The sequence below is a fragment of the Salvelinus alpinus genome, chromosome 9, assembly GCF_045679555.1.
Source record: "Salvelinus alpinus chromosome 9, SLU_Salpinus.1, whole genome shotgun sequence".
In the NCBI taxonomy this organism is placed as follows: Eukaryota; Metazoa; Chordata; class Actinopteri; order Salmoniformes; family Salmonidae; genus Salvelinus; species Salvelinus alpinus.
Genome location: NC_092094.1, coordinates 10,208,241 through 10,235,430, shown reverse-complemented (window position 1 = coordinate 10,235,430; position 27,190 = coordinate 10,208,241). Strand labels below are relative to the sequence as shown.

General features: G+C 42.0%; 1 protein-coding gene across 4 annotated transcripts; it reads left to right on the top strand.

Moving 5' to 3' along the window:
* On the top strand, positions 1-27,146 carry LOC139584276 (protein TASOR 2-like). 4 transcript variants are annotated; one of them, XM_071415932.1, is made up of 24 exons: positions 54-125; positions 337-553; positions 1,132-1,280; positions 3,635-3,730; positions 3,953-4,025; positions 6,865-6,956; positions 7,423-7,560; positions 7,825-7,949; positions 8,086-8,102; positions 8,246-8,345; positions 8,598-8,692; positions 9,161-9,264; positions 9,379-9,451; positions 9,545-9,616; positions 9,742-12,600; positions 13,284-13,595; positions 13,776-14,088; positions 14,311-14,776; positions 14,893-18,795; positions 18,932-19,057; positions 19,203-19,356; positions 19,605-19,710; positions 25,031-25,212; positions 26,471-27,146. In XM_071415932.1, exons 2-24 carry the CDS (start codon positions 523-525, stop codon positions 26,569-26,571), a joined length of 9,687 nt encoding a protein of 3,228 aa, XP_071272033.1. In that variant the 5' UTR covers positions 54-125; positions 337-522; the 3' UTR covers positions 26,572-27,146. The 4 variants fall into 4 exon arrangements, with proteins under 4 accessions (XP_071272032.1, XP_071272033.1, XP_071272034.1 ...); XM_071415933.1 differs by lacking the exon at positions 13,284-13,595; XM_071415930.1 differs by having other exon boundaries at positions 13,284-14,088.
* The last annotated feature ends 44 nt before the right edge of the window (positions 27,147-27,190 follow it).

Here is a 27,190-nt window from a genome sequence, read left to right as displayed (position 1 = left end):
TACTATCTCATAACTCGTAGTCAGATATTTTTTGTGGGGGTGGCGGGAACGGGCTTCCATAACTGCGTCTACTAGCGGTAGGCGAGTGAAGAAATGAAAGCGAAGCAGTCTCGAAATGGATGCAGGTAGTTATAGCTAAGTTTCTGTTTCTTTTTTGGAAGCAATACTTCACGTTTAGTTAGGATTACATTGTTTTGTCATTATATATAAGATATATGTAAAACATATCTGAGCATAAACCCAGAAAAAAATCACTAACTATCGAAATGTGTTCTAATGGCGAAGTTTTTCCTTGTGCTCTTTCTTACTTCCTGGTTGCAACATATTTTTCCTCAGTCTACCAAACTCACCGACAATGTTGAGATTTGATTTTGGCACGAAGATTACGCCAAATCGCTCATATGGATTGGCAACATTTTCCTTGGAATAGAGAAATTAAGTGTCGAAATGTCAATGGAAGACAGAGGTGGTCTGCAAAAGTCCAGAGAAATAGAGACAAACTGATTTTATACATTTCCAACCATGGAAATCGATAATGGTGCCGTGAGAGAAGGTGACGTCGAGTAATGTTTTTTTGGTCAATCACAATGTTATATCACTTTTCTATTATGGTTACTATTCATAATTTAACATGTTAACATCTCGACAATGTTGGTTTTAGTCATACATCATTTGTTTTAGTTTAGCCTAAAGGATTACAGTATTTACAGTTTGAAGTATTTTATAAAGTGCGCATACTGGTCGAAAGAAGTTGACTGCCATTGTAATTCGTTAGCAACGAGAATAATGTGTTCACATGGGCGAGACATTTCTTTGTTGTTGCATAAATCTTTTTATATTGTTTTTTTAACAATATGTTCACCAATGTTAGACCTTAATCAATAAGTTTGTTAAAAATGCAAGACACCTAGTATATAATTAAATAGAATGGAATAGAAAACAATAATTGAATATATCAATATGTTATTTACAAATGCAATATGCATAGAATAGAATATATCAGTATGGTAGTTATAAATACAAGATGCATAGAATAGAAAATACAATGCATGGCACCTTTTGGTAAAAACAGAACGAGTTTGCAACTCTACAGTAGTCACTTTTTAACCATGTTCCTATTGCAACCTCCAGGTGTGTTGGTACCTGTGCTACCAGGTTCGAAAAACTTCGACAACAGCATTCGGCCTCCACTGCAAAACTCGTACATGTACAAGGAGTCTAAGCAGTCTTTCAGATACAACTCTGCTTTCTTGATAAACAATGCTACTCTGCAGGAACGGGTCAGTATTTCACTACAGTACATGGTAAACTTGGCCAACCCTGGCTTACTCCTTGGTGTACGGTAACCCGGCCCTGACTCTGCCCATAGAGTCCAGTTTATAGTATCTGTGCAATACTTAGTACATATACTATCCTGTACTATTTCATGATAATATCTGCGTAATACTTGATAGTACATGTTAGTATATGTACTGTTACATTTCTGTGTAATACTTGATAGTATATTTGTGTATTACTTAAGACATTTTGTGCTGCCCCTTCAGTCGTTAAGTACATATTTACAACATAAATACATTTTACTTAATATCAGTAGGATGTTGTTTTTATTTAAATGTTTTACTCTTATTATTATCTATCCTGGTGCCTAGTCATTTTACCCCTACCTATGTACATATCTACCTCAATACCTTGTACCCCTGCACATTGATCTGGTCCTGCTACTCCCTGTAGATAGCTCCACATTGATCTGGTACTTCCTGTATATAGCTCCACATTGATCTGGTACTTCCTGTATATACAGTGGGGAGAACAAGTATTTGATACACTGCCGATTTTGCAGGTTTTCCTACTTACAAAGCATGTAGAGGTCTGTAATTTTTATCATAGGTACACTTCAACTGTGAGAGACGGAATCTAAAACAAAAATCCAGAAAATCACATTGTATGATTTTTAAGTAATTAATTTGCATTTTTTTGCATGACATAAGTATTTGATACATCAGAAAAGCAGAACTTAATATTTGGTACAGAAACCTTTGTTTGCAATTACAGAGATCATACGTTTCCTGTAGTTCTTGACTAGGTTTGCACACACTGCAGCAGGGATTTTGGCCCACTCCTCCCTACAGATCTTCTCCAGATCCTTCAGGTTTCGGGGCTGTCGCTGGGCAATACGGACTTTCAGCTCCCTCCAAAGATTTTCTATTGGGTTCAGGTCTGGAGACTGGCTAGGCCACTCCAGGACCTTGAGATGCTTCTTACGGAGCCACTCCTTAGTTGCCATGGCTGTGTGCTTCGTGTCGTTGTCATGCTGGAAGACCCAGCCACGACCCATCTTCAATGCTCTTACTGAGGGAAGGAGGTTGTTGGCCAAGATCTCGCGATACATGGCCCCATCCATCCTCCCCTCAATACGGTGCAGTCGTCCTGTCCCCTTTGCAGAAAAGCATCCCCAAAGAATGATGTTTCCACCTCCATGCTTCACGGTCGGGATGGTGTTCTTGGGGTTGTACTCATCCTTCTATTCCTCCAAACACGGCGAGTGGAGTTTAGAGCAAAAAGCTCTATTTTTGTCTCATCAGACCACATGACCTTCTCCCATTCCTCCTCTGGCAAACTTCAGACGGGCCTGGACATGCGCTGGCTTGAGCAGGGGGACCTTGCGTGCGCTGCAGGATTTTAATCCATGACGGCGTAGTGTGTTACTAATGGTTTTCTTTGAGACTGTGGTCCCAGCTCTCTTCAGGTCATTGACCAGGTCCTGCCGTGTAGTTCTGGGCTGATCCCTCACATTCCTCATGATCATTGATGCCCCACGAGGTGAGATCTTGCATGGAGCCCCAGACCGAGGGTGATTGACCGTCATCTTGAACTTCTTCCATTTTCTAATAATTGTGCCAACAGTTGTTGCCTTCTCACCAAGCTGCTTGCCTATTGTCCTGTAGCCCATCCCAGCCTTGTACAGGTCTACAATTTATCCCTGATGTCCTTACACAGCTCTCTGGTCTTGGCCATTGTGGAGAGGTTGGAGTCTGTTTGATTGAGTGTGTGGACAGGTGTCTTTTATACAGGTAACGAGTTCAAACAGGTGCAGTTAATACAGGTAATGAGTGGAGAACAGGAGGACTTCTTAAAGAAAAACTAACAGGTCTGTGAGAGCCGGAATTCTTACTGGTTGGTAGGTGATCAAATACTTATGTCATGCAATAAAATGCAAATTAATTACTTAAAAATCATACAATGGGATTTTCTGGATTTTTGTTTTAGATTCCGTCTCTCACAGTTGAAGTGTACCTATGATAAAAATGACAGACCTCTACATGCTTTGTAAGTAGGAAAACCTGCAAAATCGGCAGTGTATCAAATACTTGTTCTCCCCACTGTAGCTCCACATTGATCTGGTACTTCCTGTATATAGCTCCACATTGATCTGGTACTTCCGGTATATAGCTCCATTCTTGTGTATTTTATTCCTCAGTTTTTATTTTTCTTATTTTTAACTCTGCATTGTTGGGAAAGGGCTCGTAAGTAAGCATTTCATGTTAAAGTTTTTACCTGTTTTATTCGGTGCATGTGACAAATACACATTTTATTATATTTGAGATAGGCTAAACTATTGCTTGTTGTTTGACAGTATGAGGCTTTCCGAACAAAGAGGAGAGACATGGGATACTCAGAGGAAGAAATGGAGGAGTCCTATGGCTTCTTGCTGTTTGACGACGAAAATAAGGTAACAAAATAAATATTTCAATGTATATCTCACAATAATGTTTATAGTCATTCATACATCTCTATTTCTGTAGAAAACGTAAAGTCACACACACAATGTATTCTCCCCCCCCAAAAAATTGTATGGAGAAACCCATATCTAACTTTATGTTATAGAAAACGACCTCAAAACATTGTAATCAAGTTACCAATCGCTAATGATCACTATTCTTCTATTTTAAAGGCAAATAAAGTGGGAGAAACTGGTGTTGTCCCTGGACACAGCACATGTACCACACTTGGAGATCCTTCAAAGGGTAAATGAGCTGCGCCATATTGTGTAAATAACGAGATATCAGACAAGACGCCTGGGTTTCCACAGCACGGAAGTTAAATACACTTGGACAATAACGCCTCGATATTAACAAGAACAACCTGTCTTGGGTTAAGGAAATATGAGAAAAACTGGTTTGAACTATTTCTACTGAAACCTTTTTCATATCATCGAACAAGGCCTCACCTAAACAATGGAGCATTTCTAAGCTTTTACATGTTAAATATAGAGGCAACTCACACACTACATGACACGGAGTAGTCTCTAGCCACGAACCTAAACTAATTCTATTTGAGTGTGGACTATATGGCTAAAGACATGTCAAAACATAAGTAGTGAGATTTAAATACGTTTTCTTACTAGGATAATGGTGTACTGTTTCAGATGTTTGGTTTCAGTACATGTTTGGTCAATTGTCCTTCTGCTTTTAAAAGTGAAACTGCTTTACGTACATGTACATGATCGTGTAAAGAGAAAGTGGAAGGAGAAACCAGTAGTGTTTGCTAGGACCAGATATTAACATTAGTCTATACTTAGGGGCCTGCAGTAAAAATGTTTGAGTGATGTAGAAATGAGATTTTACCTCATTGGAATGAAAGTGAGGAATGAGAGAGGATTCTACTTTATCAACAGAATATTATGTTACGGGAGTTTAGCTCTGAACATACATACAATGAAACTCTGGTAAATATCTTTCTTTGTTTGAAGTTAGAATTCCTCAAATGAAATCTCTGTTACTTCGGGTTACAATAGTGAGCCAGGCTGTGTTCGGTTGCAGGCCCTAGTGGAAAAGGGGGAGGGTGGTGGAAGATTATCTACAGTTGGACAAAGTCTGCAATTTTTTTTTTTTTTTATCTACTAGGCTCAGATTGCGATAACTGCCGTCGTTATGGAGGAAGGAAACAGTGGTCAAAGTCCTTGTGTAGTCTAGTGTTCTGTTTCGTCATGTTCCAAGTTTACAGTTCTAGATGTTTATGAGATCACCATAGAAGCCCTGTAAGAGTTGAAGTGTTTTTTTCCCTTCTGTAGCAGTATAATAGTACTTTTTTGTCAGTCCTTTTCATTCATGTATTGTCTCTTCACTTGTCACTTCTTATGTCCTTCAACTAGTTTTTCCTGTTTTGTCACTTGTAGGTTAATCAACGTGAAACAGGTTTCTTTGGTTAGATGAAATTATAAGGAAAGAGAACATCTAATCACATATCCATAGCATGTACCTGTGTGCCACAAGACAGTGTTCGCCTGCTGTGCTAAAGCCTAGGCATTAGCTTAGGGAGCCAACAAGTTCATTATGTGCGTGTGGCGCCAATTCTGCCAAACCACCTCAGTTACATTATGCAGTGTTGGAACTGTAAACCACTAAACCTAAAAAAAAAAATTAAAGTGTGAAGTTTCTAAATGTCTCACTTAATTGTTCTCACAAAGATCTTAAACGTATGCTTACATTCAGATATACAGTACCAGTCAAAAGTTTGGACACTCCTACTCGTTCAAGGGTTTTTCTTTATTCTTACTATTTTCTACATTGTAGAATAATAGTGAAGATGTCAAAACTATGAAATAACACAAATGGAATTATGTAGTAACCCCAAAAAAGTGTTAAACCGGTAAAAATATATTTTATATTTGAGATTCTTCAAAGTGGAACACTCTCCACCCCATGTTCTTGTTGTTTTGGTTTTATCAGAAAGAGGAGGGGGGATACTGGAACACTCACCACCCCATGTTCTTGTTGTTTTGGTTTTATCAGAAAGAGGAGGGGGGATACTGGAACACTCACCACCCCATGTTCTTGTTGTTTTGGTTTTATCAGAAAGAGGAGGGGGGATACTGGAACACTCTCCACCCCATGTTCTTGTTGTTTTGGTTTTATCAGAAAGAGGAGGGGGGATACTGGAACACTCACCACCCCATGTTCTTGTTGTTTTGGTTTTATCAGAAAGAGGAGGGGGGATACTGGAACACTCACCACCCCATGTTCTTGTTGTTTTGGTTTTATCAGAAAGAGGAGGAGGGGATACTGGAACACTCACCACCCCATGTTCTTGTTGTTTTGGTTTTATCAGAAAGAGGAGGGGGGATACTGGAACACTCACCACCCCATGTTCTTGTTGTTTTGGTTTTATCAGAAAGAGGAGGGGGGATACTGGAACACTCACCACCCCATGTTCTTGTTGTTTTGGTTTTATCAGAAAGAGGAGGGGGGATACTGGAACACTCACCACCCCATGTTCTTGTTGTTTTGGTTTTATCAGAAAGAGGAGGGGGGATACTGGAACACTCACCACCCCATGTTCTTGTTGTTTTGGTTTTATCAGAAAGAGGAGGAGGGGATACTGGAACACTCACCACCCCATGTTCTTGTTGTTTTGGTTTTATCAGAAAGAGGAGGGGGGATACTGGAACACTCACCACCCCATGTTCTTGTTGTTTTGGTTTTATCAGAAAGAGGAGGGGGGATACTGGAACACTCACCACCCCATGTTCTTGTTGTTTTGGTTTTATCAGAAAGAGGAGGGGGGATACTGGAACACTCACCACCCCATGTTCTTGTTGTTTTGGTTTTATCAGAAAGAGGAGGGGGGATACTGGAACACTCACCACCCCATGTTCTTGTTGTTTTGGTTTTATCAGAAAGAGGAGGGGGGATACTGGAACACTCACCACCCCATGTTCTTGTTGTTTTGGTTTTATCAGAAAGAGGAGGGGGGATACTGGAACACTCACCACCCCATGTTCTTGTTGTGGAAACAGACTTATCAGTGTTGTGAATGTTCTTGTTTAACTCAGGTGTGCACGTGTGTCTTTTCTTGGTAACTCAGGTGTGTACGTGTCCAAGTACTCGGACTGCCTGGACTTAAACCGCTGGTACCACGGGAAGTCTGGGTACATCGCCATCATCAAGCTCACCAAGGTATGTACACAGTAGCAGGGCAATAGGGGTGCTGACTAGAGGAAGTACAGCTACGACCGGAAGTAACTTTTTTATAGCAGGTTATGAGAGCATTTTAAACCGTTACTCTTTTCCTAACCTTAACCTAAGTCTCCTAACCTGCCACGTTAATTCTCCTAACCTGCTACAAAAAAAAACACTTCCGGTCGTAGCTGTACTCCCTCTAGTCAGAACCGGCCACCGGGTCATAATGTTGGGTAACCTCAAAGTTGGGTAACCTCCTTTCCCCCAAAGGTTTGTCTTGAGGTTTCTGCCTCCTGGCCACTGTGCTTCTGCTTCTGTTTGCGGTCTAGGCCCGGGTTACTGTAAAGCAATTTGGGACTACTGCTGATGAATATATTTGGGTCAACTGTTTTATAAATATATTTGATTGATTAGTTGAAAGGGCCTGCAATTTAATTCTCTCTCTTTTTGTGGGGTTCTACAGGGCAGGGTCAGAGAGGTGACTGAGAACTACACAGTAAACTACACCTCTCCCTCTAATGAGTTTGACTGTCATGTATCAGAGCAGCTCAGTTCTGTGTCAGCCAACACCAGCTCCTTCCTGGCCTTCGAGAGAACACAGGTGAGACTCCTCCTTCCACCATCATCCCTCCCTCTCACATGGTGTGTTAAGTTGCCTTCAATTGTCAAATATGCACTCAGTGTGTCAAAGCAATAAAACAAAAATGTTATTTAGTAAGCTACCTCTAACAAAAAAATGTAATTAGGTATTATTCGTCTTTTTGCCACAGGCATTTAGCAAAGTTGATGAAATACACCTGCAGATACAGTAGTGGTAAATAGAACACAATAGCAAAGCTGACGAGATTTGTGTTGGTCTTTGCAGTACTACATGTATGAGCTGCCTGTTGGAGGGGCAGTCCAGCCTCCCAGCCATGTCTGCCCATTCGCTATCGTGGCTTTCTCCTATTGGGATACCAAGACATCCGCATCAGAGGAGCAGGAGAAAAGGTACACTTCCCTCTTTCCCCTCATGGGGGTTTGTAACAAATGACATTATGCTCAATAGAAAATACTAGGTGAAAAAAGGAATTAAACTGTTATTGTTATGATTAATAAAAATAAAAATGTCTCCCTGTCTTTTTAGTGAGGAAGAAAAAACAGGTGAGCAATGAACTGATGGCTACTTATCAATGTGTCTATGTCTAGTGTGTTATCCATGTGAATTTGACTTTTTGTGTGTATTGTAACACTGCACTGGTGCTTTTGGATAATGTTATGATAATGGTAATGGAATACGATTACAGTCTTTCACTACTATCCGTGGAGGGGCCAGCTCCAAATCAGCTCTCAGATCTACCATGTGGGTCTGAAGTCCAGCACAGGACCCCTAATCCCAGCTAAACTGTAAGTTCAACGCAACCCTGTGAAGGTGTACTGTCTCTCCCTATGATACGACTTTAAAAATATATATTCTAAATCTATCTCCAATTGACTTGATGTGGGTCGTGTTCAGTAGGGCACACCATGGAAAAACATTAAGCAACGGAAAATCTAAAAACACATTTCAGTACCTCCCCATTTTATTCTGTTTTCATGTGGTAACATAACTTGAGAATGTCACATGAATTACACGTCCTTCCTTTTGGTTGATTGCAGTCCAACAATGATGTCAGTTGACGGAGCAATTCAAATGTCAGATCTGAGGCAGAAATTACCGAAGGCTATATTTGAAACCTGCTTCTCCGGTGAAGGTACAGTCATGTTTGTAAATGTACTCAAAAAGAGGTTTCATTTTGATAGATAGCATTTTGTTTGAGCAGTGTCACCACAAACAAAACCTTCTCAGGAAATTTTTAGGTGTTGCTTATCTGAATAAAGATGAAACTGTTTATTTATTCAGCTTTGATAACAGTCTTTATTGAGTGTGTATGGCTCAGTGGTAGAGCATGACGCTTGCAACCTCAGGATTATGGGTTTGATTCCCGGGGCCACCCATACATGAAATGTATGCACGCATGACTGTAAGTCACTTTGGATAAAAGCTTCTGCTAAATGGCATATTTTATTATATTAGCTTTACACAGATTTATTTTTCGTTCTTTACCATGTAATGCTGAATGTCTAAATGATCACCTTTTTTCTGTATTTTGTATTTTCTTGCAATAACTAACTTTACACACTAGGAGTACTTTATTATATTGAGTTGTACTGTTTTTCAGTGTCTCTGGAAGGAATGGGTTGCAGTCTGTATGAGCTTGCACCCAGTGAGGCTGAAGACACCTCTCTCTCTCAGCTCACACAGGACCTCAAGGAGAAAGACCTGGTGAGCTTTCATTGTTTTTAAATTTGGCTCACAGACTATTGAAAGAACGGAATGCAGTACATTGTTGCCTTGTCAGACTTTGATTCAAATAAATTATATTTTTCTTACTAACAGGCCCTCACAATACAACTGAATGATAATGGTTTTCTTATACTGTTACATTCATCTCACTTCCTCACATATGAAGGTAAGACAGAACCTGTATACACAACATACTGTATTTAGATATTGTAGATAGATATTTAGCTTCTAACGTGACATTATAATTGTATATTTCCAGATACTGGGTCCAGTAAGCCAGAGGTATTGCAGGGGATGTTTGTGTTTCCAGACTCCAGAGCTATACATAGAGGTGTGTGTGGCCAACTTTAATTTGTGAACACTTATGCCCTTGTATACAGTAGTGATTTTTATCTAATCTTTTGTGATGTATCTTTATGTAATGCCATTTTTTATTATTTTAATTTTTTACCACAGACACCAAGGTCTGCTGGAAGAAGCCCTCCCTCTCACCAGAGTGCCTCCAGGTGGTGCCGGCACTGAACTACGCAGAGACAGAGGTGGAAAAGTGCCTCCCTTCACCAAGTGGGGAGCTACGTGGTTTACTAGAGCAGCATATCCAGAGCTACGCTTCCCTCATCCACCCTGGGCTTACCATCAGTCCATCCAGGGAGGCCAGCATCTTCCCAGATCAGTTTGATGTTCCCGACGCCCTCAAATACCTCTACTCCGCCCCCAAGTGGACTGAGATGGGATGGAAACGTCTCAGATCTTATTTCCACCAGCCAGGCTCCTTTGAGCTGTCGGTGTCCAGAGCCACGGAGCTTCTGGTGGCAGGGCGAGAGGAGCGAGGAGATGAGCCGGATGATGATGTCTACTACTGTCTGTCATCTCCAGAGGGGTCCCCCATGAGTCCTGCTAGTCTGGGTGGCCCAGAGGAGCAGCAGTCAGGGGGAAAGGCCCCAGGAGACACAGCTGACACAGCAGCAGACTTTAGTAAAGCACTTGTAGTGTCAATGGAGGACTTTGAGAAACCTGGTAAGACTATGGAAGACAGTAATGCATCAGACAAAGCAGTAAAGGAAGGGAATAACTTGCTTTCGAAGGAAGTGCAAGAAAGGTTGCCCTCGGATCTTAGCAAGCCTCTAATCCCTGCAGACGATTTTGGGAAACCTGGCTTGAACAAGGCACACAGTAATGCACCAGGGATAACTTTGCCTCCAAAAGAGGTGCAGGAGGAGCTCCCCTCTGATCTTTTTCAGCCTTCTGTGTCGGCAGATGACTCTGAAAAACCTGGGAAGACCAAGGCTGACTGTAATGCACCAGGGGTAAGAACAGAGGATGAAGGGACAAGTTTGATCCCAGAGGAGGTTGAAGTTGATGTACAAGAAAAGGTGCATTCTGATCTTTTACAGCCTGCAGTCTCTGCAGAGGACTTGGGGAAAGCTGACCTGGCAGCATTGGGCAAGGCAGACTGCAACGCACCAGAGGTAGGAGTAGCGAATGAAGAGACTAACTTGTACCTGAAGGAGGTGCAAAAGGATATGCCCTCTGGTGTTTCACAGCCTCCAGTCTCTGCAGAGGTCTTGAGGAAACCTAGTCCGGCCCTGGCGACCAAGCCCAATAGCAAGGCACCAGAGGCAGGCGTAGAGGATAATGTGAGAACTTTGCCTCAGAAGGAGGTGCAAGAGGAGGTTCCCTCTGATCTTTCCCAGCTTGCAGTGTCGGCAAAGGCTTTTGGGATAGCCAGTATGAGAGTGATGAAAAAGGCCACAGAGGTGACAGAGGTTTCAACCTCACCTGCATCAGGTAACCTCCCAACAGTGTTAGTCATCACTGCCACTGAAAGAACTGAAACCGTTTTACCTCACAATGAGAACCTTGACTTGATCAACACAGAGTCCACCACAAATAACTCCTCCAGTTTGCCTTGTGCCAAAGTACAGGATAAGGGCGGAAGTGCTCTCAATGGGCAACGTGGCAAGGCCAATCAGCCTTCAAAACCCACAGAGGTCAGTCATTCCTCTATATCTGATTGGAGGAAACGGCCAAGGAAACGTCATAGATTTAGCGGATTGGGTAAAAGGATCTTGAGGTCTACAGTGGCTGACTTTGAAGCGAAAGAAAAAGAGGACATGGAAAGTATGGATTCAAGTGAAGTCTACCTATTGAAAAAGAGGAAGGAACGGATGGATTTAATTCAAGTTAACCCATTGCAAAAGGAGGAAAGGATGGATGTAACCCAAGTTCACCCATTGAAAATGCCAAGAGAACTGATGAATTTGATCCAAGATCCCCCATTGAAAAAGAAGGAAAAGGTGGATGTGACCCAAGTTCACCCATTGAAAATGCCAAGAGAATTGAGGAATTTGATCCAAGATCCCCCATTGAAAATGAAAAGCAAGGATTTAATCCACTATCACCCATTGAGAAATAAAGAAAGTATGGATTTGATTCATGACGACCATCCATTGAAAAAGAAGACAGAACGGTGGGACTTGAAGGCAATCATCTCCGAATGCGGTAGAATCTTTGTCCCTCATGGTTCAGAAGTTATCGCCAAGGATATAGAATCATTGAAAATTAAGGGGAAAGTGTTAGATCACAAACAATGTGCTGACGAGATGATGGTTGAAGCTTGTATCAAAGTCCCCCAACCCATAGAAACAGGAGATGGACCTAACCTAGAGTTGAACAAGTCAGATGAGAACAAAGATTTGCCCATAGACAGTAAAGACAGTCTGCATGAGGTCAAAATGGCTGATGTAGGCAAGATGGCCTCTCTGAATCCCTCAGAACTGGTCCTGAACAAAGACACGGATTCTCCTTCCTCAGGAAAACACAAAAAGAAGCGTCAATATGTCGCAATATCCCTCAGTCAACTAAAGACAGTTCTTTCAAGAGGGGGAAAGCGGAATACATCCATCAATCCTGCTCCAGAAGATCAAACATCACCCTTGAACAAGAAAAGCAAGGCTGATACTCCTGGCATGGATAAAATGGAAAATGATAATATCAACAAAGCCAACCCGGACAGAACCACAGGTGCTGTTGAAGTTGCAAAGGAACAGACATTTGGCCTAGACCCAAAGTTTGCACTAGCATTAGGCTTGACTCCTACGGAGTTGCATAATGACGCACACAAATCTCCAGAAAAAAGTGATATTCCGTTAAAGAAAGATATTCAGGACAGACTGGACCTGGTCCCACCTCAAGCCACATCTGACCAAACATCTGAGGCTTTGCCTAGCTCACCTTCAACAACAATCATCTCGGCGAGTGAGAGGAGACCATTCAAAAAGAAACACGAGCATGCAGACTCCATTAGGAAAAAATGTAAGTTCCTTTTGGGGAAGTTCGTGGTTGTTGTGAACTTCACATGTCATGCAAATAACAGACCATGCAGATGGATTTTCTTTTGTTCTCATTAAACCAAATGCTAAATTAGATAGCAATGTTCTTCATCATTGAGTTGTGATTACAGTTAATATATGTGCTGAAATGTTGAAATATACCGAAATAATCCGGTTGTCTTGAATTCCTGACGATTCCGTTTCTATATTTCCTTTTTCATCTGAACTGCAAAGCGGCATTCTGAAGTAATGTGCTAATGGCCTCTTGCTTGCCTGGTCCCAGATCAGTTTGTGCCATCCTATGGTCATTGTAACGCACGTGGTAAGACGGCACAAACAGATCTGGGACCTCTTGCTGCCGCCTCTGCCTCATCTTGCTGTGTGTTGTTTGGCTAGATCCCCTATTGCTGCGGTCCCCCTGTTGAACATAAAGTTACATCTATTACAGATCATGTTTAAATTAGGTTCAGTGGGTTGGCGAGGATATTTTCTACTATTGCAAGAAATACATTATCAGCTTCAAAAAGTAAAAAATTAAATAAAGATCTTTACTGACTAATTTGCATGCAGGGGACTGCTTTACAGCCATGTAGGTATTAATCATCACCATGCGCTACTGTTTTCATGCTGTTTCTTCTGTCTCCTTTGTGTCTTTTGTTTCTACAGGGTGGTTGCATTATCGCTCACCAGCTTCTTTAGAAAGTGAGAAAGTAGCTATATCCTCCCAACTAGTGACACTTGACCCGGATGTCAGCCGTGTTGTCAGTAGGGGTAGGACCTGCGAATGTGCCAGCACTGTATCATGCCCACCTGCAGATTCTCTGACCCTATTGGTTAATTTGGCTCGCAGTACCAGTAATGACAAAGTACTGGAACAACAGTCAGACCCAAAGGCTCTTGAGAAACAAGATGACCACCCAAGTTTGGTGATAAGTGACAACAGTGTCAAAGATGGCGTCTCTCCTCATGATCCAGATGGTGAGCCAGAGTTTGTCCTTCCTGCTCTGCTGAAGCACCCTTCTGCTGCTAGGCTTAAACTCCTCCCTCAGTCTCCATCACCCAAGGGGCTGGTAGTGGGGAGTGGGGAGCGGGTTGTGTTAGTCTCACACGAACATTCATACTCACTGCCGCCATCCTCTCTACTATTGGGTTTGTCAGGTTCAATCCTTCAAGTCCCAATTTCGGAGGGACTTCAGCAGCATCGCAAGGATATCTTTGCTGACGGATCTCAAACACTACGGGCCTTCCTGTGTCAGCAGAAGGACCAGAACAGGAAGGAACCCGGATTGTCTCCGGAATCCCTGAGCAAAGGAATCGGGTGCAAGCAGAAGTTCCATCGCTTCCGGAGGTTCATTGAAAAAGATGGCTCAGTTCAAGTGACAAGGCTGTGGAAGGAAAACTACAACTTTAATTCAGACAGCAAGTTTACCAACGACCCTAAGGATAAAACAGTTATTAGAGCCCTACATGGGTAGGTACTTACAATCACTAACTTAAATACTAATGTCTTCAGTTTGATTAGTTATGCATACAGTAGCTAGAAGAAAGGATAACTGAAGAGTTTGCTAGAGACCAAAAGCTGATACTATATTACTCACAGTGGTCGACTAATTGTTTGACTGGAATTGCAAATTAAAACTCTGATTTTTCTCTGTCCTTTCCCTTCATCCCTCTGCACTCCCTCTCTGTACAGCCCATGGGATTTTGACATTAAGGACACAAAGGAACAGGTTCAGCTCATTATCCACATGTGGATAGGTCTTTTCTACAGCAGGTCCACTGCGAGGTTCTGCCAGGCAGACTCAACTCTAACATGTTTGGAAAAAATGGATTCTACAGAAGTGGGTCATGGAACGGTACCAGCCCAGGTTCCACCTGAGACCAAGACAAGTTCCCCTGCTTATATAGCCCTCTCCAGGATACCAGAACCTGAAGTTTTGGACCTTAGTAGCATGGGTAAAAAAGAAGCACAACCATTAAGCCTGGAAGCTGAGGTATTGGACCTTTCAATGAAAACAACCTCAACTGTGCTAGTCTCTCTAGACACAGAGTCTAAGCAGATAATAGATTGTAAAAATCAACCATTATACCGAAAAGCAACTGGCCTGCACAAGGAAACCATCTCTTGTCCGAAACGAAGTACAGGTGTTGAGTTAAAGGTTGGAAAACAAATATATTATATATTTAAACCACATATGTTTTCCAATACATTTGTAGACTTATTTTTTTTGTTGCAATGATTAATTGTTTATCTTCTTGTTCTCTTTCTCTACAGGTTTACAGAGACCGTGTGGACAGCATGATGTCAGAAAAATCAAGTGACCTGGGTGATGATGAAGACTATGAAACCAACAACCATGAGAATGACAGCAAGGGTACCCTCCAAAATGGTGTGTCCCCTTACGAAAGAACTTTGGAAAGTGATCGATCGTACATACTTCTGTGTGAACAGGCAGCAAGTGTGTACATTCATCAAGAAAAGCTCCTGGAGACTGAAACTGCTCAGGTTTTGGAGGGCAACAACAAAAAGCTCATCCAAAAGGAGGAGGAGATGACGGGTGATGGAGAACCAAATGCAGCGTGTCTTAAAACCATGGGCTCTAAAGATGTCAATAAGGAGCAACAACTTAAAGATAACGATTCAGTCAAAACAATGCCATACACAGAAGTGCAGATGGATGGTGATGCTGTCAATATGGCTGACACAGTTGAGAGTAATGCAAATGAAGCCAGAGATGGGGCTCACGTTGTCATCTGTGATGGCAGTGAGTCAAAAGAGGAGATGCACAAAGTAGATCACAACGTGAAGGATTCTGTTGAAGCCGCAAAACCAGAAGCAGTGCATACTGGGAAAGATACCACAAACAAGGAAATCACTAAAGCACAAACTGCTGTGCATGTTGGGAAGGATTTCATTGATAAAGATAAGGCACTCAAAGCAGTGCACAGTGAAAATGTTCCCAGAGATTATGGAAACACCAAAGACCAGGTGCAAACTGCAATGCAGGATGGGAATGATACTAGAGATGAGACCCTACCAGCGATGATTTGTGGAGAAGATTCAGGAGATAAAGCACCACCTGTGGTGTGTGATGGGAATACGTCTGTGGCTGAGGCACTACCAGAGATATCACATACTGACATTGATTCCCAAAAAGCAACACTGTCAGTGGTGCATGGTGGAAATGATCCGAGAGATACGACACTACCTGTGAAATGTAATGGCAAGCTGTACATAGACGTAGAACCCACTGTAGTGCATGATATAAATGGTTCCACGGATGAGGAACTACCAATGGGGCAGGTTGGGGATGTTTCTGCTGGGACTAGCAGGGTACTGCCAGAAATGCATGGTGAGATTAAATGTAAAGATGATGAACTGCCCACGCAAGTATTTACAGTATGCGATGGGAATATGCCTTTTGTAGGCGAGTTTGACACACTCATTCAGCCCAATAATGTTTTAGGAGTGGCTAAACATGAAATAGATGAGGCTGATGTAGAAACTAAACAACAGGAAAAAGAATTGATGCAGGGTCAGAGTAAATCTGATGATGTCACAACTCAAAGTTCCACAACATTCCCGCCAGGGTCCCAACATTCTCAAGACGAGACATCAGAAAGACTGACAGGTCAGGTGGAAATACCACCGATTCCCAGGGAAGACATCGCACACACAGATGTTCTACATTCAATAGGTGAGGCATCAGAGATGGCGCAAGGTCAGGTAGAAATTCCATTTATTGGAGTAGAAATACCATTCATTGGAGTAGAGAAGGATAGCCAGGATATTAATCACACAGAGGTGCATGATACTCACCCAAGTCAGAAAGAGACACTGATCACAGTCTGTGATAGTGCTAATGTGTTATCAGCTGAAATGCTAGCAAAAATAGTTTCAAAGGGAACAGAATCAGTCAGTCGATGCCCAACTGTGGATGAGGTGCTGTATGGTTACATCCCCATTCCTGACATCTGCAGCGCCTCCTTGGCCATCTGCGATGCCGATGGGGTCAGCAAACCCCTCAGCACTGGGGAAGGTTACAGCAGATGCCCAACTCCTACAGAATACGAGCCACCTTTCGTTCCAGGATTTTCTTATGTACATCACACACCAAACACTGTTTTGTTGCCCAATGCGAAAGACACCAACAGTCCCAACCTCGATAGTGGTCTTGCGCTCATTGAAAATGAAAAGGATCATCATGAACCAAGTCTTAGTCTCTATAAAGCTAGGGCTGCTACTGGGTTGCACAAGCTGCATAAATACAGCAACAATAACAAACCAAATAATCTGGAAGCCATTGATAATCAGTTCTCTCAAATATTGGCTGATCCTCGCAAGAACCCAATCGCCACTAGCACACCTCTCAACACTCCCTCATCTTCTTTAAAGGAAAGAAGCGATTACGATCCATATTCAAATATGCGACTTGCCGCTGTTGAACCAGACCTGCATGCTCATTCAAGTCGCCATTTGCTGCATAGTTTCTCTTACTCCTTTCCCAACACCCACTGTTCCTTAACAGAGAAAGCTGCCTTCTCTGTGCCATCAATCCACCCGGAAGTTCTGTCCAATGAAACAACAGTAACTGGGAACTTTAGTGAAATCGCTTTAGAAAGAGAGACTTGTTTGCGTCCTGCCTTAAGTGAGCTCATCCTACAGTCCACCCGTCTGAGTATTCCAGCGGGCAGTGGACCTACAGCAGCTTCTCAGAACCTTTCAGTGCACAGTTTTACTCAGCCCCAGCCAAACAGCCAGCAACCTGCCATGATTGTGAATCTCTCCAAGAGTGAGGACAGCAGAGGACAGTACAACTGGGAAGAAGGACAAACAGATATCGATCCTATGTCTTCAGATGTCCTAAAAAGCAAACAAACCGATACCCCTGTCCGCTCAAACACTAATGCTCACCCTTATAACACAGAGTATGCCAGAGAGATGAGACAGATTGCAGTTTTGCAAGATTATGAGGATGTTATGGCTGATGAGGATGTTATGGGTGAAAATGAGGCGCCTTCTGTAGATAAAGACAAAATTGAATCCAGTTTAGAGACCAATTGGATATCAGATGACAAACATTTAAGAAGTAAATTCCGGTTGAATAAAACAAGACTTGACTTCATCAACTCTTTACGCCAGTCTCAGGAATGGGAGCAAAGGGAATTTGATGGGGTTTTGGACTTCAGCAAGCAAGGCATTTCCTCGTCGGTTACCTTCCAGTCTGAAGAATCAGACAAAATACTTTCCCGTATGGAAGAGAACCAACAGGAGTGGTTAAAGTATTGTAGGGCTACGGGGAGTGGCAGCCAGATGGATAGGACCAAGGAAGAAGACTCCTCAGTGGCAAAGCCACGCTTAGTTACCGTTTTGGATCACAAAGGAAACAGAATCACCTATGAAAACTATCCCGTTTTGAAACCTACAGCAAGCATGCACACACGGACAGTTCCTGACTCAAACAGACAGGGCTTGAGCAGTTTTCTGGAGTTCTCCAAGAGGTGGGATGATACACATAACGCTGATGAATCTGATCTTACACAGTCATCTATGGATCTGGAGACCCTCATCTTCTCAGAGAGAATGAACCAGATGCTAAAACGTAAGAGTAGTAGCAGCAGCAGGTACATCCGATCGAGACACCGCAGGTCAAACGTAGAAGAAAGAGCTTCCACCAGTAGCCCGGCTGTGACAGTGCACTTTTCCAGTCTACAGGAGGATCAGGACGGCTCCGAGGAGCACTGGGAGGCGATACCGTCACTTGCAGGACAAAAGATCAGAGTGGAGATGCCTGAAAGGATGGCTATGCCTGAAGAAACAGATGGAGAACCTCAGCATCTTAAGAAATTGTCCTGTACAAAGGGCAGTGAGATGACGCATGTAAAAGTTTCAGATCTGGTTGTGGATAGTTTCAAGGCGTACCATGCTATGATGACCGAGGTCTGCGCAGGCAAAAAATACCCATCCAGAACTGAGAGACTCAAGAGGGAAGAAGCAAAGAGAAACAGTTCGCCAAAGTCTCGAGCTCCAAGCAAAGACTTCTGTGGGCAGATGAAAGAGGACATGTATGACAGCCTGCATGATAATCTGAACTCTGTTGTGAGACAGTCATGTAAGAACAAATTCAGGTTCTACATACTGGTGACATCATCTGACCCATTCTTCAGAGAGACGAAGGTAAGATGAATGTAAAAACGTTAGCCTATGCAATGCAAACAGATCTGGGACTAGTCTATGAAAACCATTAGTACAATAATGAAAGCCAACATTTATTATTCCGCCATGTTTAAAAACAAGCATTTTAATTTTGTAGGAGCTGTTAGAAGCAGAGGGCCACATTGCGGTAGAACAGTCTCAATTCTGCCTTGGAAAGGAAAGTCCATCCTGCCCTCTACACATCATCTTAAGGAACGAAGATATTGCTGAACACATTTGTGAGGTAAGACTGTTATACCATTGTAGACTTATAAAAAGTATTTCAAACTCCCGGAAAATAATCATCAATCCAGATTCGAAATCCAACCTTTTGAATCGGTATACTTTGTCATTACATCGTCGTTTTGAGATTTCTGTTCTACCCTTAGGTCCCTCACTTGCTTGAGTTAAAGAAGTCTCAGAATGTGTTGTTTGCTGGTATTGACCGTCCTGATGACATCGTGAACCTGACCCACCAAGAACTCTTCGGCAAAGGCGGTTTTGTGGTGTTTGAGGGAGCAGCTCTGCACACACTCAGTCTCAGTATGGACGCTTCTCTATTTGCAAGAGAACATATAAAAAAGTGCATTTTCTACATGTTATTATGTTTTCACAGCAGTTATCTCTACAAGCAACTAGGATGTCCCTAGCCTGGTCCCAGATCAGTTTGTGTCATCTTGCCAACTCCTATGGCTGATGTTTGGCAAGAAACAGATCTGGGGCCAGGCTATGTCCCCTCCCAACATTGCATGGAATGTGTGAGTCGCTGAGTAACTCTCGCTCTCTCTCAGGCAACATGAAGAAAATGTCTGGTTTCCTGGAGGGACTGAGTAAAAAAGGGAAGTGGAAATGGCTGTTGCACTACAGAGACAGCCGGAAACTGAAAGAGAACGCACGGTAAGCTTATTCTTGCTCTTGTAAGAAGCTTTACGATGGCTTCTTTAGATGTGTGGTGACGACTAGGGCTGTTAGGGCGGTGACCATATTACTGCCACACCGGCAGTCACGAGTCATGACCACAGTCAAATTCCACGGGGCTGTTTAGTCACGGTAACTAGGCTTCTTCCAGCTCTGATGCTGCTGATGGTCATTAGTAGCCTACCAAACGTACTAACTGCCTGGTACCCAGCACTCTATTGTCCCCCTAATCACTCTGACATCAATGCAAATGTATTTGAAAATCAAATCAAACACTTCATGATTGCCCATCATGTTGTGCAAAAATTCTATAGGCTATGCAATTGCGTGAGAAAACAGTTTTGAAGACCTCTTAAAAAGAGGATCTCATCAGCTTTCTATAGGCTAGGCATATTATATTTCTCAACTTTCCCAACTCCTTTACAACAGGAGTATAACCTACCTGGCTGGCATGAAAATGAACCATGGGGAAAAGCGTCCTCCATTCGCTATTTAATTGCATAGATGACATGTCTTTTCCCCTGCCCCGAGACAGGTGCATGTTAATGGTCCATTCTAAATCAAAACAAATGTCACACATATTATTTAGTATATGTAAAGACCAGATTAAATCAAGAATAGTCTGATAAGTGACAATATTAGCCTATCACTTGATGCACAGCGTAAGGCAAGAAACAGCGCGTGCCTTTTTTTTGGCGACTTTTTCAAATCATAGTCGCACGCCTCATGTAGTCTAGCCCATAGGCCTATATGTTTTGATAAGGGTTGTATCACAACTAAAGTGGCCAAATAACTTCTTAAAATTAAGCACATTAATCCGCTTTGTAACCAGTGGCATACATAGGCGGTGTGTGATTTTCAAGTCTGGGGAAGATCATTTTCACCATAAAAATGCACCTTTATAATAAAGCATTACATGTATAATCGCATGTGGTCACTTTAGAGAATGGTGTTTTCCCGCTAATTGATTGCATTTTGGAATATTCGCGCTTATAGCCTGCTGCCTGTGTGCACATTGCTGCGCTTATAAAGGTGAAGAAATAGCCTAATAGTTTATCAACATTTTAAGCAAAATGTTCTGATCTGTTGCTTCAGCCTCATTGCTTTTGAAAGTTTTTTTTGATGCAAGTAGTTGTATTAATTTGGTATTTAATCGCATCCCACAACTGTCCCAGACTATGTTTGGAATATTTCTCTCTCGGACCAATAGAATAGGTCAACTTTATAACTATGGGGGATAGTGGGGTGGCAGATAGCCTAGTGGTTAGAGCGTTGAACTTGTAACCTAAAGGTTGCAAGATCGAATCCCCGAGCTGACAAGGTAAAAATCTGTTGTTCTGCCTCTGAACAAGGCAGTTAACCCACTGTTCCCCGGTAGACTGTCATTGAAAATAAGAATGTGTTATTAACTGACTTGCCTAGTTAAATAAAAAGGTAAAATGAAAAAATTGGTGGTTGACATAGCCTAGTGCTTTTGGTCTTCGTTAGGCCTACTCATCTTGATTGCTGACGAAAAGTAAACGTGGACAGTTCTAGCATCTTTAATATGCGCCTCGGAATTTGATAAGATTGATTAGCGCAGTTGCGTCCTCGATGTGTCTTGTCTTCACTTGTAGCTTACTTCAGAGCTGCGATAGATGACTGTAAGAAGAGCCCGATCACGTTACGGGCATTGGCTAATAAGAATTGAGATATCTGAGAACCATGTGAGTGAGAGGTTGTCACGCCCTGACCATAGAGAGCTGTTTATTCTCTATGTTGGTTGGTGCGTGACAGTGACTAGGGTGGGTTATCTAGGTGATTAATGATTTATGTTGGCCTGGTATGGTTCCCAATCAGAGGCAGCTGTTTATCGTTGTCTCTGATTGGGGATCATATTTAGGCAGCCATTTCCCCATTGTGCTTTGTGGGATCTTGACTATGTATAGTTGCCTGTGAGTACTATTGTAGCTTCACGTTTCGTTTTGTTCGTTTATTCTTTTGTTTTGCTTTAAGGTTCACATAGCAATAAAGATGTGGAACCCAGATTACGCTGCGCTTTGGTTCAGTTATTATGACGATCGTGACAGAGGTGCGTCGGAACATGCAGCCGGGAGAAGGGAATTATAATTATTATATTCAACCCAAGGGCACAACAGCCACAAAATGCATGTTTTTATTTAAATTTTATTACGGGGCATTACGGCCACACTAGGGGGATGCCACCGGGAAATTCGAGGCATTATCAAGTGCTTGTCAAATTGTGAATGAGAGACTGATGAAGTGTTAACAGCCTGCTTAAAAAACAAAGAGCTCATGCCTTTCATGCAAGTCGCATCAAAACATATAGCCCAACGTTTGTATCACAACTAAAGTTGTATAAATACAGTTGAAGTCGGAAGTTTACATACACTTAGGTTGGAGTCATTAAAACTCGTTTTTCAACCACTCCACAAATTTCTTGTTAACAAACTATAGTTTTGGCAAGTCAGTTAGGACATCTACTTTGTGCATGACACAAGTCATTTTTCCAACAATTGTTTACAGACAGATTATGTCACTTAATCACAATTCCAGTGGGTCAGAAGTTTACATACACTAAGTTGACTGTGCCTTTAAACAGCTTGGAAAATTCCAGAAAATTATGTCATGGCTTTAGAAGCTTCTGATAGACTAATTGACATCATTTGAGTCAATTGGAGGTGTACCTGTTGATGTATTTCAAGGTCTACCTTCAAACTCAGTGCCTCTTTGCTTGACATCATGGGAAAATCAAAAGAAATCAGCCAAGACCTCAGAAAAAAAATTGTAGACCTCCACAAGTCTGGTTCATCCTGAGGATCAATTTCCAAACACCTGAAGGTACCACGTTCATCTGTACAAACAATAGTACGCAAGTATAAACACCATGGGACCACGTAGCCGTCATACCGCTCAGGAAGGAGACACGTTCTGTCTCCTAGAGATAAACGTACTTTGGTGCAAAAAGTGCAAATCAATCCCAGAACAACAGCAAAGGACCTTGTGAAGATGCTGGAGGAAAAATGTACAAAAGTATCTATATCCACAGTAACACGAGTCCTATATAGACATAACCTGAAAGGCCGCTCAGCAAGGAAGAAACCACTGCTCCAAAACCATCATAAAAAAGCCAGACTACGGTTTGCAACTGCACATGGGGACAAAGAGCATACTTTTTGGAGAAATGTCCTCTGGTCTGATGAAACAAAAATAGAACTGTTTGGTCATAATGACCATCGTTATGTTTGGAGGAAAAAGGGGGAGGCTTGCAAGCCGAAGAACACCATCTCAACCGTGAAGCACGGGGGTGGCAGAATCATGTTGTGGGGGTGCTTTGCTGCAGGAGGGACTAGTGCACTTCACAAAATAGATGGCATCATGAGCAGTAAAATTATGTGGATGTATTGAAGCATCATCTCAAGACATCAGTCACAAAGTTAAAGCTTGGTCGCAAATGGGTCTTCCAAATGGACAATGACCCCAAGCATACTTCCAAAGTTGTGGCAAAATGGCTTAAGGACAACAAAGTCAAGGTATTGAGTGGCCATCACAAAGCCCTGACCTCAATCCTAAAGAAAATTTTTGGGCAGAACTGAAAAAGCGTGTGCGAGCAAGGAGGCCTACAAACCTGACTCAGTTACACCAGCTCTGTCAGGAGGAATGGGCCAAAATTCACCCAACTTATTGTGGGAAGCTTGTGGAAGGCTACCCAAAACGTTTGACCCAAGTTAATCAATTTAAAGGCAACGCTACCAAATACTAATTGAGTATATGTAAACTTCTGACCCACTGGGAATGTGATGAAAGAAATAAAAGCTGAAATAAATCCTTCTCTCTACTATTATTCTGACATTTCAAATTCTTAAAATAAAGTGGTGATCCTAACTGACCTAAAACAGGGAATTTTTACTAGGATTTAATGTCAGAAATTGTGAAAAACTGAGATTAAATGTATTTGGCTAAGGTTTATGTAAATTTCCGACTTCAACTGTAACTCTAAATGAAGCATATAGGAGGATATGTTTCTTTGTTAAACCGCTCAACACAGAATAGCCGCATGTGCGCACTCCCATAACGACAATTGAGTATGCTCTTCTGTTCTTCTGAAATAGACTTCATTTTCTTCATATCATGTTTTTTTAGACCTGTCTAAAATAAATAATGGAATTATTGTGATGGTGTCGGCTATATTAAATGGATTTAATAGACTTTCTAAAAATGTAGATGTTCCAAAGGTCTGCATCAGTGTGGAAGCCAGGAGATGCTAAAAATGTGTTTGTTAATTAAAGGTCAATTACCTTGAGACCGGCAGTTATTTGCTTGACAATCACGGCTGACAAAATGTAATGACCGCCACAGCCCTAGTGATGACTTGATATTTTAGAGAATTAATTCTGTAAATGCCACAGATGTCAGCTCAAGCAGAAATCCACGTTTAAAGTCGATTGCAGTGCACTAGTCATCAAAGACACTGCGTTTCATTTAATGTCGGCCAAAGTACATTTTTATATTTTAAAGGGAACTAATCATCCCGTAAAAGATCCTTACTAACCACCATAATTGTTCATTACACTTTTTATTCTTCTGTTTGCAAAATGTTATTGTTTTACTGTAGTGTGTTGCGATTTTAAATGCACTTTAAAATTAAGTTAGATTTTATTTGATACAGGTCTAGGGCAGGTAGTCAAAGACAATGCATTTGATTTGAATCTTGGGCAAAGTAAATGTTATATTTCAAGGTAACTAATGATCCCGTAAAATCCTAACTGCCGGGCCTCCCGGGTGGCGCAGTGGTCTAGAGCACTGCATCGCAGTGCTATGCTGCGCCACCAGAGTCTGGGTTCGCGCCCAGGCTCTGTCGCAGCCGGCCGCGACCGGGAGGTCCGTGGGGCGACGCACAATTGGCTTAGCGTCGTCCGGGTTAGGGAGGGTTTGGCCGGTAGGGATATCCTTGTCTCATCGCGCTCCAGCGACTCCTGTGGCGGGCCGGGCGCAGTGCGCGCTAACCGAGGGGGCGGGTGCACGGTGTTTCCTCCGACACATTGGTGCGGCTGGCTTCCGGGTTGGAGGCGCGCTGTGTTAAGAAGCAGTGCGGCTAGGTTGGGTTGTGCTTCGGAGGACGCATGACTTTCGACCTTCGTCTCTCCCGAGCCCGTACGGGAGTTGTAGCGATGAGACAAGATAGTAATTACTAGCGATTGGATACCACGAAAATTGGGGAGAAAAGGGGATAAAATTTTATAAAAAAAAAAATAAAAAAAATCCTAACTGCCATAACTGTTCGTACCTCCCTCTACAGGTCTAGTGTGGAAGCACAGGGCAAAAAAATCTTCATGGATGTCTGCCAGGAGGCTGGAATGGTGGAGGTCTTACCCTACCATGAATGTGATGTCATTTCAAGGGAACGACCCAACTACCTCCACTGTCTAGTTCGCCTACAGGTCCAGAATGTATCGGCTCGTTTACCTGTATTTATAACTGGTGAGATATCAGAATTTCCTATACAGAATTCGTTAAGTTTACGTGTGTAGCTGAAAAATATACTGAACAAAAATATAAAACGCAATTTCTAAGATTTTACTGAGTCAGTTGAAATATATTCATTAGGCTAGATATCACAACTGGGAATACAGATTTGCATCTGTTGGTCACAGATACCTTTAAAAAATAAGGAAAAAAGTAGGGGCGTGGATCAAAAAACCAGTCAGTTTCTGGTGTGACCACCATTTGCCTCATGCAGTGCGACACATCTCCTTCGCATAGACTTGATCAGGCTGTTGATTGTGGCCTGTGGAATGTTGTCCCACTCCTCTTCAATGGCTGTGGAAAGTTGCTGTATATTGGCGAGACCTGAAACACGCTGTCGTACACGTTGATCCCAGAGCATCCCAAACATGCTTAATGGGTGACATGTCTGGTGAGTAGGCAGGCCATGCAAGAACTGAGACATTTTCAGCTTCCAAGAATTGTGTACAGATCCTTGCGACATGAGGCAGTGCATTATCATGCTGAAATATACGGTAATGGCGACAATGGGCCTCAGGATCTTGTCACGGTATCTCTGCATTCAAATTTCCATTGATAAAATGCAGTTGTGTTCATTGTCCAGAGCTTATGCCTGCCCATACCATAACTCCACCATGGGGCACTCTGTTTACAATGTTGACATCAGCAAACCGCTCGCCCACACAACGCCATACACGTGGTTTGCAGTTGTGAGGCAGGTTGGATGTACTGCCAAATTCTTTAAAAACAAGGTTGAGGCGGCTTATGGTAGAGAAATTAATATTAAATTATCTGGCAACACCTCTGATGGACATTCCTGCAGTCAGCATGCCAATTGCACGCTCCCTCATCTTGAGAAATCTGTGGCATTGTGTTGTATGACAAAGCTGCACATTTTAGTGGCCTTTTATTGTCCCCAGGACAAGGTGCACCTGTGTAATGATCATGCTGTTTAATCAGCTTCTTGATATGCCACACCTGTTAGGTAGATGGATTATCTTGGCAAAGGAGAAATACTCACTAACAGGGATGTAAATTATTATATATTTTTTTACAAAATTTTAGAGAAATAAGCTTTTTGTGCGTATAGGACATTTCTGGGATCTTTTATTTCAGCTCATGAATCATGGGACCAACACTTTGCATGTTGTATTTATATTTTTGTTCAATGTACATGAGGATTCTTAGTCGCAAGAATGCTTGTTTCTGACATAATTCTTTATTTATTTTGCAGACACAACGGCAGACAAAGCGTTTGCAAAACATGGGATCTTCACAATGAATATTAACTCTTTCCTGCTGATTTCTCAGAGTGACACATGCACTATTTCTTAAGCTGATGGGGAAGCTGTCCACAGAAGTCCTCAGTACATCAAAATGCAATAACATTATATTTATAAAGCCCTTTTTTTAGTTGTCACAAAGTTGTCAAAGTGATTTAAATCAACCCGACCAAGAGGCCAATGAGCAGCGGCAAAGAAATACTCTAAGGAAACCTTCAAACCTCGAGAGGAACCACTCAGAAGGAGGAGGCCCCTTTAAGAAATAAACATTTGTATTCCAAAATCAACTTTTTAGGGAATTCTTGGGCGTTCTCTCAGAAGTTTAATACATACTGACGATCTAACCCAGATCTAAATAATCGTCCTGGACAGATACCCAAATAATACTTTTTTTGTTGTTGTTTATATCAAGGCTAAAAACATTTACTTAGATCAACGTTTTGGTTCCTTTGTGTAAATTGCCTTTAATTTCATGTAGATATATTTATTCGTAATATTTTTTTTATAACAGGTAGATTGTGTATAGATTAACATCTGCTTCAGCATTATATTTCTTCAATTGTGTATTTATATGTATGTTTGTAAAGACATTTATTGTACTTTTGCGATATAAAGAAATTGAAGTAGTGTTCATCTTTTCTTTTCAACCACATACATGCAACAAAAAAATG